The sequence below is a fragment of the Chiloscyllium plagiosum genome, unplaced genomic scaffold, assembly GCF_037043375.1.
Source record: "Chiloscyllium plagiosum isolate Xiang-an unplaced genomic scaffold, Cpla_swu_hap1 HiC_scaffold_5, whole genome shotgun sequence".
In the NCBI taxonomy this organism is placed as follows: domain Eukaryota; kingdom Metazoa; phylum Chordata; class Chondrichthyes; order Orectolobiformes; family Hemiscylliidae; genus Chiloscyllium; species Chiloscyllium plagiosum.
In genome coordinates, this window is record NW_028270143.1 from 5,923,305 (window position 1) to 5,936,348 (window position 13,044).

At 41.3% G+C, this 13,044-nt stretch overlaps 1 protein-coding gene across 3 annotated transcripts in view; it reads left to right on the top strand.

Annotated features, from left to right (window-relative positions):
- LOC122549676 (secernin-1-like) overlaps positions 1–13,044 on the top strand; it is an 86,170-nt gene that overhangs the window by 51,557 nt on the left and 21,569 nt on the right. For all 3 annotated transcript variants that reach the window (XM_043689514.2, XM_043689513.2, XM_043689517.2), the window contains exons 3-5: positions 45–226; positions 8,152–8,354; positions 12,052–12,255. In XM_043689514.2, the coding sequence (XP_043545449.1) occupies positions 45–226; positions 8,152–8,354; positions 12,052–12,255 (589 nt within the window). The remainder of the gene's footprint in view (positions 1–44; positions 227–8,151; positions 8,355–12,051; positions 12,256–13,044) is intronic.

The window sequence follows — 13,044 nt, forward strand, 5'->3', positions numbered from 1 at the left end:
TCTTGACTGATTTTGTTTTTTCCCCATGTCTTTTGATTTGGTAGTGCACGTACATTGCTATTGACCAGGTAGAGAGGACACTTGCTGTAATATTAAGCAAACCAGCCTGGATGTGGGGAGCAGAAATGGGAGCTAATGACCATGGAGTTTGCATTGGTAATGGCGCTGTGGTCACCAGAGAGACAGCGACAGAGACAGAAGGATTACTTGGAATGGACCTTGTCAGGTAAGTAGTTTTTTTTAGAAAAATAGCAGACGTGAAATCCTCATGTTTCCTTCTCTGAAGTATGGATAAAATGGCTTTTCTTCTTGGAACATTGTGGTGTTGCAATTTAAGAGCATGAGAGTGGAATACCAGAAAAAAAACCCAGCTCAACTTTATCACCACCCTTCTCAACTCTTCCCCTGTTGCCAAACTATCATGATTTAGATTAGATTAGATTACTTACAATGTGGAAACAGGCCCTTCGGCCCAACAAGTCCACACCGCCCCGCCGAAGCGCAACCCACCCATACCCCTAACCCTACATTTACATTTACCCCTTACCTAACACTACGGGCAATTTAGCATGGCCAATTCACCTGACCTGCACATCTTTGTGACTGTGGGAGGAAACCGGAGCACCCGGAGGAAACCCACGCAGACACGGGGAGAACGTGCAAACTCCACACAGTCAGTCGCCTGAGGCGGGTATTGAACCCGGGTCTCTGGCGCTGTGAGGCAGGAGTGCTAACCACTGTGCCACCGTGCCGCCCACTAAATATCATGCTGGGAGCAGAAAATTTCTTCAACTAAATATTGGGGAGACCTAGTTGGTACTACAAGTCCTGTGTAATAGCTAACAATACCTCCAGAGAACAGCAAAACTGTAATATTAGAAATACTCGGGTGGTCAGGCAGGAACTGTGGAGAGAAGCTGTCAATACTTTGGGTCAGTGGTAACTTTTTCATTAAAACTGATTCAGTGCCTCTCCCTATCAAATATTTTGGGCAGAACTAGAAGGTTTGCCACATTGATGCCATATTTGATCCCAAGATAATTGTCCAACACCACATGACTGCACTTTCAAGTAGTGATGTAGTGAGTGTTGAAGGGCTTGGTCCAGACTTAAAGATTTTTGTGAAGCCACCTGTTCTCTGATGTGGGTGTGTTGAATAGGGGCCCCTTTGGAATGCTACATCTCCTGATTCCACACTTGCTGCAGCTCATCTGAAACCATCATCCGATGTCTTGGTAACTTAAGACTTAAATATTCTATGTAACTCCAGCTGGTCTTCCTCATTCTTCTCTCCATCTAAGCTTGAAGTCATCCAAAACTCTTCTGCCTAAGTATTTACTTGCACCAAGTCCAGTTCCCTTATCAGCTCTGTACTCACTGATTTATATTGACTCGCCATCAAGGAATACCTTGATTTTAAAATTTGTGTCCTTATTTTCATATCCCTCTATGTCATCACCCCTGCCCTTTCTATAGTCTCCTTCAGCTCTACAATTGTCTGAGCTTTGACAGAAGGAGATATCTACCCAGGGTGTCGGAACAACTCCCCTTGTCTGAATCTCCTTAAGCTTCACGAAAAACATCCTCATTGAAGTCTGTCACTTGTTGCAGTCACAACTGGTGATTTATGAAGGTGAAATAGGCAATTATCTTTTATATGTCCGGCCTCTTATGGCCTGGAGCTGGTGATATTTTAAAACCTGTCAATTCACTACTTGTTGTGTAATAGAGCGAGAGAGGTCACCTAGGCATTTTAATCAAATAAACAGTACTGACTGACACAAGAAGACAACTATAATGTAGAGTGCAAATGGTGGAGCATTTGCATGTTGTCAGGGGACTCTCGGCTCTCATCCTGCAGGCAATCATTCACCTAGCTTTGTTGCCACAGCCTGCCAATGCTAAGTTCAACCAAAGGAGAAAGGTTGAGTTGGTGTCTAACTACATACAGGTGAATGCCTGGTATCCTGGCAGCAGTCACAATACACTTGTCTTATCTCATTCTGCTGAGCATACCAGATGAAAAATTAAGAGGAGTTTTAATGGGAAATACCGATTGCAATGATGACATACTTCACAAATCATATTTGTAAATTTTTCCCAATGTCATATGAACTTTAATGAGTTACTCCTGAGAATTCTCTTTTGAGTCTATTTTTCTTGTGTCTTTGACTGTCTTAGTGCTTTTATATATTGCTATCTCAATGGCTTCAGCATGGATGTTGGCTGCTAAATTTAGTTAAATTGGGCAGTCAGCAGATGGCCTTGAAGGATGATTTCTACCAAATAGAAAAGGACAGCAGATGCTCAGAAACATTACTACCTGCAGCTCCCCTCAGCTACACGCCATCCTGACTTGGAACTGTATTGTTGTTCCATCACTGTCATTGGGTCAAAACCCAAGGATCCCCCTACCTTGACAGCACTATGGATGCACCTACACTACATGGACTGTAGCAGTTCAAGGTGACTCACCAATCAGCTTCTCAAAAGCAATTATAGAGGAACCTCAATTATCTGAATGCCTTGGGGGTAAAGTATTTTGTTCGGATAATCAAACGGTGGATAACACGGTTTATCCAAACATTGGGACCTTGTGATCTTGTACAGATAATCAGAAATTCAGATAACCAAATGCCAGATAGTCGAGGTTCCTCTGTACACATGCAGAATGAATACCTTCTGTGTGTAGAAGACACAGAATCACGCTGTATCTCTGAGTATGTTCAGACGTATTTAGGGTGGCTGGCTGACAGGCAGTGGGTAAGAAAACAATGGGTGAATTCTGTGGCATCACAGTCAAACCTTTAGCATGATGCCTCTGTAATCCAGCAATCTGTTGAAGAACAGTTTGATTGCTGATAAACATTTGCATGGTGACTGCAGTCAAAGCTTGTAAAGACAGCAAACTGACCACACATGATATTTGTTTGAGCATTCACTGAAGCATCCATATTTCTGATATAAACTGTGCTGCAAAAGAAATAGAGGCATTGGCCCAGATGTTTCTTTGTGGTTGGATCACAAGTGTGATGATGGAGTTGGTCCCTTATTCCAAGGTTAATTCCAATCCGTCAAAATTGGTGTTGGATTGCTCTAATGCCCATTTGCATTGAATGCAGGCTATTTGGAAGGCTTCCAAACACACCAAGCATTTTGTGATATTTCCATCAGTGTCCTGGGAAAAGCCCTGGGGAAAGTTGATATACAGAGAGATCTGGGTGTTCAGGTCCATTTGTACCCTGAAGGTGGCAACGCAGGTCAATAGAGTGGTCAAGAAGGCATATATGGCATGTTTTCCTTCATCAGACGGGGTATTGAGTACAAGAGTTGGCAGGTCATGTTACAGTTGCATAGGACTTTGGTTTGGCCACATTTGGCATACTATGTACAGTTCTGTTTGCCACATTACCAAAAGGGTGAAGAGAAGGCACAGTGGTTAGCACTGCTGCCTCACAACGCCAGAGATCCGGGTTCAATTCCCGCCTCAGGCGACTGACTGTGTGGAGTTTGCACGTTCTCCCCGTGTCTGCGTGGGTTTCCTCCGGGTGCTCCGGTTTCCTCCCACAGTCCAAAGATGTGCAGGGTCAGGTGAATTGGCCATGCTAAATTGCCCATAGTGTTAGGTAAGGGGTAAATGTAGGGGTATGGGTGGGTTTCGCTTCGGCGGGTCGGTGTGGACTTGTTGGGCCGAAGGGCCTGTTTCCACACTGTAATCTAATCTAATCTAATCTAAAATCTAAATCTAATCTAAATCTAATCTTGTCTGCTATGGAGGGCACTAGCTATGAAGAGAAGTTGACTAGATTAGGATTATTTTCATTAGAAAGTGGAGGTTGATGGGGGACCTGATTTGAGGTCTATAAAATCATGAGAGGTAAAGTTTGGGTGGATAGCAAGAAACATTCCCCAGAATGGATGATACAATTACTAGGGGTCACTAGTTCAAAGTAGAGGGGAAAAGCTCAGGGAGAAATACATGGAATGTTCTTTACACAGAGGGTAGTGGGTGCCTGGAATGTGTTGCCGGCGGAGATGGTAGAGGAAGACACAGTAGCACCATGTAAGATGTCCCAAACAGATATGTGAATGGGCAGGGAGGGGAGGAATACAGATCCTTTCGAAAATAAGTGGCAGGTTTGGATAGAAGATTTGGATAGGTGCAGGCTTGGAGGGCCAAAGGGCCTTTTCTAGTGCTGTAATTTTCTTTGTTCTTTGTCCTTCCTCCTGACCTATCCAAGTATTGTCCAGGATCCTGTCAAGCAGAATGTGTCCCATCTTGTCCTCCACCAAATTGGCACGTGCACTCTCCTTTTCCTCACCTTGTCTGCAATGCACTCATGAACATATTCCCACCATCTGCAGATCCTGCCTGTATGGCGTCATGAATATTAGAGATTGTCTTGATTGATTTAAAAAGGTGTATAAGTAGTGATGGAAACATGGTACATTAAACAGTGACTGTGGATCATGTTAAGAATTGATAGGAAATTAAATTTCAAGATGTATTCACTGATCTTGTCCACTTTGGGAGTGCATTGAATTTCTTCCTGCATCTCATCCAAGTACTGGGGCTTGACCACTGGCTTTTATTTCTGTGGCTCTCTGATTCCGACTGTCTTGTTTTCTGTCTGTCGAGCTTCTTTCCCTTGACAGTACAAGGCATCTCTTTTCTTCTTTCTTTCCACTTTCCACACCAAGACTTCCAATGCAGCATCTGATAAGCTTAGTGCGCACACTCTTTAATGGTCAGCTATTGCTGTTTGTTTCACAAAGTGATGTCAGCATGTAAGTAGCCATTGGGCACCTCCCCAATCAGAGACTCAGGGTCGCTTTAGGCAGTGCAGACTAGCTTAATGGAATACTTGAAAGGAACAATTTTTGGCCCCCTACATGAAACTAATGGGATGAGAGTACTGTCTGCATGCAGTATTCGCTATAATGAGTAGGGTAAGTAAGTGTGGTAAGCTGCTTCATAACACTGGTCATAGGCAAATGTCCTTTTGTGGTTTCTCTTCACCAATTTAACCCCCTACATTTCTCTGACCACTCTTGCACTCTGACCTTTTCTGATCATTCAGTGCTCTATTGCAATTGATCTGTTTATTGACTCTTCTCCACAATGCCTCTAGGACTGGAATTTCTCCATTGTACATCATTTAATGTAATCTTTTTATATACAGGGACTTTCCAGTGATCAACTCCCTTTATAATGATCGACAATGGCTCACAAATTTGCTGTCTTCCCCTTTTTAACATTTTAGGGAAAATACCAGTCATGCTAGTATTTTTAAGCACTACTATCCTGAATAGCCTGCCTTGTTTTATTTACATTAAATTTAATTAGTGCTACTTCAATAATCACTATTTCAGGTGGCATATTGCTTATGTATTCCTTGGTGGGTACTTACAGGAAGTAATCATTTAGTGTATATTGACAAGGAGATGAATAATTAAACAAGCAATACAGGATTGCAAAATGAGGGTTGAGTAATTGCACAGAACTCTATCTTTAAAAGAGAGCTTGTTCAATTTTGAATCTTCCTAAGCTCAAACTCTCACACTCTCATCTATTTATCAAATCACAAATGAAGCAAAACTGTCCAGAACTGACCATTCCAACAGGCCTGCAGGCTGACAATGAAACATTCTCTTACCTTGATGAATGCCTGTGAGAGATTGATAAGATCTTCATTGCTTAGGCCATGTTGTTGAATTCTCTTATTTTTCCAATCTATGTGCAGAATCTGTAAAATTAATCCATCATTTGTGTCTGAGTGCACACTACAATAAAAAGTAACACGTTGAAAGAATAATGACCAGAATCACGTCATTTCCTGGTGAATATTTTAATAATTTGTCAATAAAAGTATTTGACATTGATCCACAAATTTATATTTGTTTGCACTATTGAATTTCAAGAGTCATTACTTATCATTTTAATTTATTAAATAACTGAGCGTGGTTTAACTTGTGCAAAATGGTTTGGCAAGCAAATTGAGTCATAGAGATGTGCAGCACAGAAACAGATCTTTTGGTCCAACTTGTCCATGCATGAGCAGCTCTCCTAAATTAATCTAGTCCCATTTGCCAGCATTTGGCCCATACCCTTCTAAATCTTTCCTATCCGTATACTCATCCAGATGCCATTTAAATGCTGCAATTACACGAGCATCCATCACTTCCTCTGGCAGTTCATTCATACACACACCACCCTCTGTGTGGAAAACGTTTCCCCTCAGGTTCATTGTTAACTCTTACCCCTCACCCTAAACCTTTACCCTCTAGATCTGAACTCCCCCCATCCCCGGAAAAGACCTTGTTAATTTACCCAATCTTGCGCCTCATGATTTTATAAACCTCTAATAAGGTCACCCCTCAGCCTCCGATGCTGTGGAGACAACAGCCCCAGCCTATTCAGCCTTTCCCTGTAGTTCAAATCCTCCAACCCTGGTGACATCCTTGTAAATCTTTTCTGAACCCTTTCAAATTTCACAACATCCTTTCTATAAAGAGGGAGACCAGAATTGCACACAATATTCCAAAATTGGCCTAACCAATGTCCTGTACAGCTGCAACATGACCTCCCAACTCCTATACTCAATACTCTGACCAATGAAGGAAACACTTCCTTCACTATCCTATCTACCTGCGACTTTACTTTCAAGGAGCTATGAACCTGCACTCCAAGGTCTCTTTGTTCAGCAACACTTCCAAGACCTTACCATTAAGTCTATAAGTCCTGCTCTGATTTGTCTTTCCAAAATACAGCACCTCACATTTATTGAAATTAAATGCCATCTGCCACTCCTTGGCCCATTGGCCCAAATGATCAAGATCCCATTGTTGTTTGAGGTAACCTTCTTCATTGTCCACTATGCTGCCAATTTTGGCATTACCTTCAAACTTACTATCTATACCTCCTATGTTCAATTCCAAATCATTTATATAAATGACAAAAAACAGTGGACCCAGCAACGATCCTTGTGGTACACCACTGGTGACGGGCCTCCAGATAACTAATTTGTTTTCTAAACTCAGTCATATTTTACTCAAAGTATTTTGTACTTTAATTAACTTTGCAAAATGCTTTGCCGAATTTGAATAAAGATAGGTCTAGAAATTATAGATGTTCCTTATCAAGTACTTAATTTATGTAAATTACATGAAATAGCAATGCTATTCAAACTACAGTGACCCATTACATTTCTTCACTTCGTCAGACAAAGCAAGTCCCAACATTCCTTTTGGTACTTTTATCCTGAAGACAACATATCACATGCAGTATCTGTCACTTATGGTGTAGCCCAATATGAAACTTTTCAATTTTATTTCAGGATTAAGTATTTTCTCCAAAATTGCATGCAACAGGTATCCTGATACTTCTTACAAAGCCAACTAAGTAATAGCGTCCTGGATACTAATGGCCCTGGGGGACCCGGGTTCAAATCCCATCATGGCAGATGAGGAATATGAACTCAGTAAAGAATTTGGAATTAAGTGTCTAATGATGACTATGAAACCATTGTTGATTGCTGAAAAAACCTGTTTGATTCACTAATGTCCTTTTAGGGAAGAAAATCTACATTCCTTACCTAGTCTGACTAATGTGTTACTCCAGACTCACATCAATGCAGTTGACACTCAATTACCCTCCAGGCAATAAATGCTAACCGAGCCAAAGATCCCCACATCCTGTGGGTGAATAAAAAAGTTGAATGAATTGACAGTTACCCACCCAAAATGGCAGGGAATGATCTCTCAAGTTTCTAGAGCTTTGGCAAATGCTCGCTCTTCTCTCATCAAGAAGCCAGCAGCCTCCTTTGACAAATTTGCACCAATCATGGAGCTGTGATCTCTGTCTTTTACTCTGAATCAAAAAATGTATAGACTTTGACATACTAAACATGGTATATTGACAGGTTTCTCTTTTTGCATTTTAAAGTAGCTTTAACATCTTTAATCTTGTTTTTGAAGTCTGCCTTGGCCACTGCACCATGGAGAACAAGTTTTATTTTAAAAATGAGTTTAAAAGCACTTCTGTACTTTCTGTCTTATCAGAATAAAATCCATTTCTTGTAATAATGTGTTATGCTAATTCTTATCAATTGTCAAGCCTGTGTGTCTCTATGTCTTTGTTCTTTCCCACAGGCTTGGGTTGGAGCGAGGTACTACAGCGAAAGAGGCCTTTGATATTATAGTGTCTCTTTTAAAAGAACATGGACAAGGTGGCAATAATTTTGAAGATGGAGCCATGCTCCATGCTTTCCACGGTACATTTCTCATTGTGGACAGAACAGAAGCCTGGGTCTTGGAAACTGCCGGCAAATATTGGGCTGCTGAGAAAATCACAGGTTGGTAGTTTTCATCTGGGATAGTGGTTGACACAAAAACTAACAATCGAAGTGTGATTGATGTGGTGTGGTGCCCATTCACCATTGCACATGAAAGCAAAGCTGTATTTCAGTTGAATAGATTGTGAGCATTGTGCAATTTCTTTGTACAATGTCAAGCAAGTGCAACATTTGTTCTTTGATTAATTCCATTCTTTCATTAAATGATCACATTTTTAGCTCCAGCACCGTAAGCTCCTGTGTTTTTATAACCTGCTGTCTTGGATCATATGGAAGTTATTCGAGCATTTATGTAGTTAACTTAGTGTTGCAGTGTATGCCCTGGATCATGTTACAGGGCTCCAGTAACACAGAATGGTCGTGCTTTGTGATAGGTCATCACTGGGAGATGAGCTGATGCTGAAGATGATGGTGTTGTAATGTGATAGGTTAAGTGTGATGGAGGGAACTAGTGTGGCAGACGACGATTAGTTTAGAAAGACAAAGCAGGCCAGCGTGATTGGCTATGCTAATATTATCCAATAAGCGAGGGACCAACAAATTGTATAAACTGGAGGAGAACAAAGAGCTGGGGGGGGGCCAGGAAAGCCACTTTGCTGGCTTGTATAGCTTTGATTTTGCAAGATTAAAGTTTAATTTCGTGTAGGATTTCCTGCGTCTCCTGATATTTGTTTATAGAACATTGAGTAATTCTTCCACAACAATTAGTGTTTAAGATGCATCAAAGATGGCTGTGATTTTTTTTATTAAAAACAGTATTCCTGCATAGACAGCAGGCACACATCATCCATAAGTCCATGGAAACTTTTTGTTAGGTTTCCATCTGCTAGCACTAATTTTGTGTTTGCATGTGTGTTTCAAATGACATTTTTGCACTGTGAGCATTTCAAGGTGCCAGTACATAGTTATTTTAAAAAATTGATTTTAAAATGTATCTTGTTTCCTTTGGTATTAATGGCAGCAGCATATTAAAAATGCAATAACTGGCTTAGTGATGTGACCTTTTCAGGATTGATCGTTCTGTCGTAAAATGAGCGTCTTAAAGCACGCTTACACCACACTTTTATAGCATCAGGATGAAGTGATTTTCACATTGTACAAGTGTGAAAGTAATGTATATCTTGAGTCTGTTTCCTAGAAGAGGAAACTTGATGTTATATGGAGTGCAATTACAATGCAGTATTGAAATTGGCATTAAAGTGCTCAGAAGCTCTGCCTGGTTGAAACCTGAACTCCATTTACCTGTCTCCCTCCATTATATGCAGTCAAAAAGCAGCTTGTTTTTCCAGTTTAAATTAAAATTCAGTGTTAATAACACGATCTATGAATTGGATGTTTTTATTTCTACATTTAGCTTTTTTTTTTGTCAGTTGCAACAGATTTTTGCTGTTGAATTTGAGGTGTGAACCATGTTGTTTATTTCCAGTAAGGATTGGTTAATAGCAGCCAGCAGTAAGAGTTCTGCTTCTCCTACTTTCCACTTTAACTGTGTATTAACAAAATGATTGATTGTACACCTATTTAAGATCATTGTACTGCCTCTTTTATGCCAATGAGCTAGAATAAGTATTATCGACAAAAGGGGTCAAATGGCCTCCTTCGGTGCTGCAGCAGTACATTAGAGCAAAAGACACAGCAGCAGGTATGGGCCAGACGTCTGCTTCATTATTTAATAAGATTATGGCTGATCCTTGAACTTGACTCCATTTCCTGTTCAATCCCAGTGTGTCTTGACACCCTGAGGAATCTAAAAGCCTTCCAATATTGACCTTTAATTTACTCCAATAACTGAGCATTCACAGCCCTTTGTGATGTGAAATCATAATGCCATTGCTTCAGTGTCACTAGGTCAAAACCTTGAAGCTCCCTCCCTAACACCCCTGTTTGTGGTAACTTAACCACATGGACTGCTGTAGTTCAGGAAAGCTGCTTGACATTACATTCTCCAAGGTAATTTTGGATCGTCAACAAATGCTGACTTAGTAATGACACACTCATCCTGTGAAATAAAACTTCTTTTTAAAAGAAAACTCCACTGTCATATGCTATCTGCCAGCCTGGTCATTTTTGAAACTTATCTGTGTCCCCTTAGAGATGGCTCGCACCAAATGTTCAGGCCTGATTGGAGCTGGGACCAGAGTCAGGCAGACATTAAAAATAGTGCCCCCAGTCTGCATGCGAGTTCCAAGCTCCATCTTGTCCATGGCAAATGCCCAGAAACTAGGCGGAGAAGACAGAGCTCCCTACTTGTATGCTGCAGGCACTTAATGTTCATTGTAGGAGACCAACTAGAATTTTCATCAGGAACATTTGGAGAGAAGAAGGTGGAGAGCTGACTTAATTGAGACATATAACATAATCAGAGGGTTAGATTGGGTGGACAGTGAGAATCTTTTGCCTCTGATGGTGATGGCTAGCAAGAGGAGCATAGCTTTAAATTGAGGGATGATAGATATAAGACAGATGTCTGAAGTAGTTTCTTTACTCAGACTAGTAGGGGTGTGGAACGCACTGCCTGCAGCAGTAGTAGACTCACCAACTTTAAGGGCATTTAAATGGTCATTGATGGTCATATGGATGAAAATGGAATAGTGTAGGTTATGTGGTCTTCAGATTGGTTTCACAGATCAGTGCAACATCGAGGGCTGAAGGGCCTGTACTGTACTGTAATGTTCTATGTTCTAACATTCCTGATGAAGAGCTTATGCTTGAAACATTGACTCTCCTCCTCCTCGGATGCTGCCTGACTGACTGTGCTTCTCCAGCACCACATTTTCTTTGACTCTGATCTCCAGTATTGGCAGTCCTCACTTTCTCCTACCAACTAAGATTTGTCAGCTGTCCTGCAGTTTGAGGTAGCATGGGCCAGTTTAATCTCTTGAAGGAGTGGCCTTCTAGCAGCAGAGCTCCCTCAAAGACAGCAATGGAGACCGACCCAGACGGCTGCCTTGCCTGTCTGAGTGCAGCAGGAGCTACAGGCTGCCCCGGGAAATATAAGAAACTGGAGAGGGGCTGCTTCCATTTTGAATTGCCCTCTGACTCTCTCTAAATCACGTGCCATGATATCCTGCTTTTGACGTGAGGCCCTGCTCGACTTTCTAGACCTTGCCTAATCTCCCCCTTTCTCTATTAATTTGCTTCTTAAAAGTCACTGGTTCTCACAGAATTATGTCTTGATGACTCCTATTGAGTCTGGTGGCATTCAGGGTGCCCACAAGGAAGATCCTGCTCCCCCTATATCCTCCTCTGCTTATCTTCGTTTCCTATCTAACTTTATATCCAAATTGTTGTTGTTAATTGCACTGAGCTCAGCCTCTTCATCCAAGTCAATTAAAGTCGCTTACCAAAAGTTGAAGACCCAGCACTGACCCTTGTGACAGCCAAACTTAAAGGACCCATTTGTTCACACTCTGTTTTCTAACCAACCCTATATCCATACTGATAGGTTACCGCACCGCGCATTCTAATCCTCCTGGATGTGACTGACTGACATTGAACCTGGAAAGTTCCTTTTTCTCTCTGCTCAATGTATTGCACCTGTGTAATAACCTGTTCATATAAACAGTAAAAAGCAAATACGTGACAGTTTAAATTTGTGCTTTAAAGTTCACAGTATCCACAATCCATTCATTTTTGGTAATAAGAGCCAGCCATTAATATAAAGCTTTTGTTTTTAATTTATCTATTTCCTCTGTAGAGGGCCTGAGAAGCATTTGTAATCGATTGTCTATCACCACCAACATTGATGCAGAGCACCCTGAGCTTAGAAGTTATGCCCAGAGTCAGGGCTGGTGGAATGGAGAGGAAGAATTCAACTTTAGTACAGTTTTCTCGGTACCAGGTGGAGATGAGGATTTGGATCACCTTTGTGCTGGCAAAGAACTTCTGCAAAAACATGCAGGTGGGTGAAAGCATTGCAATGAAGCTTATAGGATTGGGAACTGTTTAGTTAGGTGGCATAGTTAACAAACAGTGAAATTCACAACTAATCTTGGAGGAACTGTTGGGCGAAGTTCACAGCACAGAATCAGATAAGTTAATTGTTTTAAGTCTGTCCAAGAGAAAGGCTGCAGTAGTGAGTATAGTGGATTCTTTCTTGATTATATGTTTTTGGAGATAAGTCTCTTGATTAAACTTAAATTAATAGCTGAGGCTTATATTTTAACCTGGGGCAGTGTTTGTAGAGGAATAAGACGGTGTTATTTTCTGGGTCTGTAGATTGTGAAGGAGCAAAAATGGCCTTTGCAGTGATATGTGCTTCTTGTCAGATGTGGGAGTTTAAAGAGAGTTTAAGGGTTACTGCAGATTATATCTGCCATAAATGCTGTTGGATGCAAATCTTATCCGATTGAGTGGATCGGTTGGAGAGAGAGAGATAGAAGCGATGAGGAATTTGCAACAGTATGTGATCGATGGCAGTTATAGGAAGGGGGGAAAGTCTCCGATACAGTCACATAGATGGGTTAACTCCAGGAAGGGTGAGAGAGATTGGCACCTAGGGCAGGAGTTTTTTGTGGATATACCCATTTCAAACAGGTATGCTGTTTTGGAAAATGTAGGGGGGTGATGGATTCTCGGGGGAACGTAGCACGAACAGCCAAGTTTCTGGTATTGAGACTGGCTCTAATGCAACGAGGGGTACGTCAGCTTCCAAGAGATCAATTGTGTTAGGGGATTCTGTAGTCGGAGG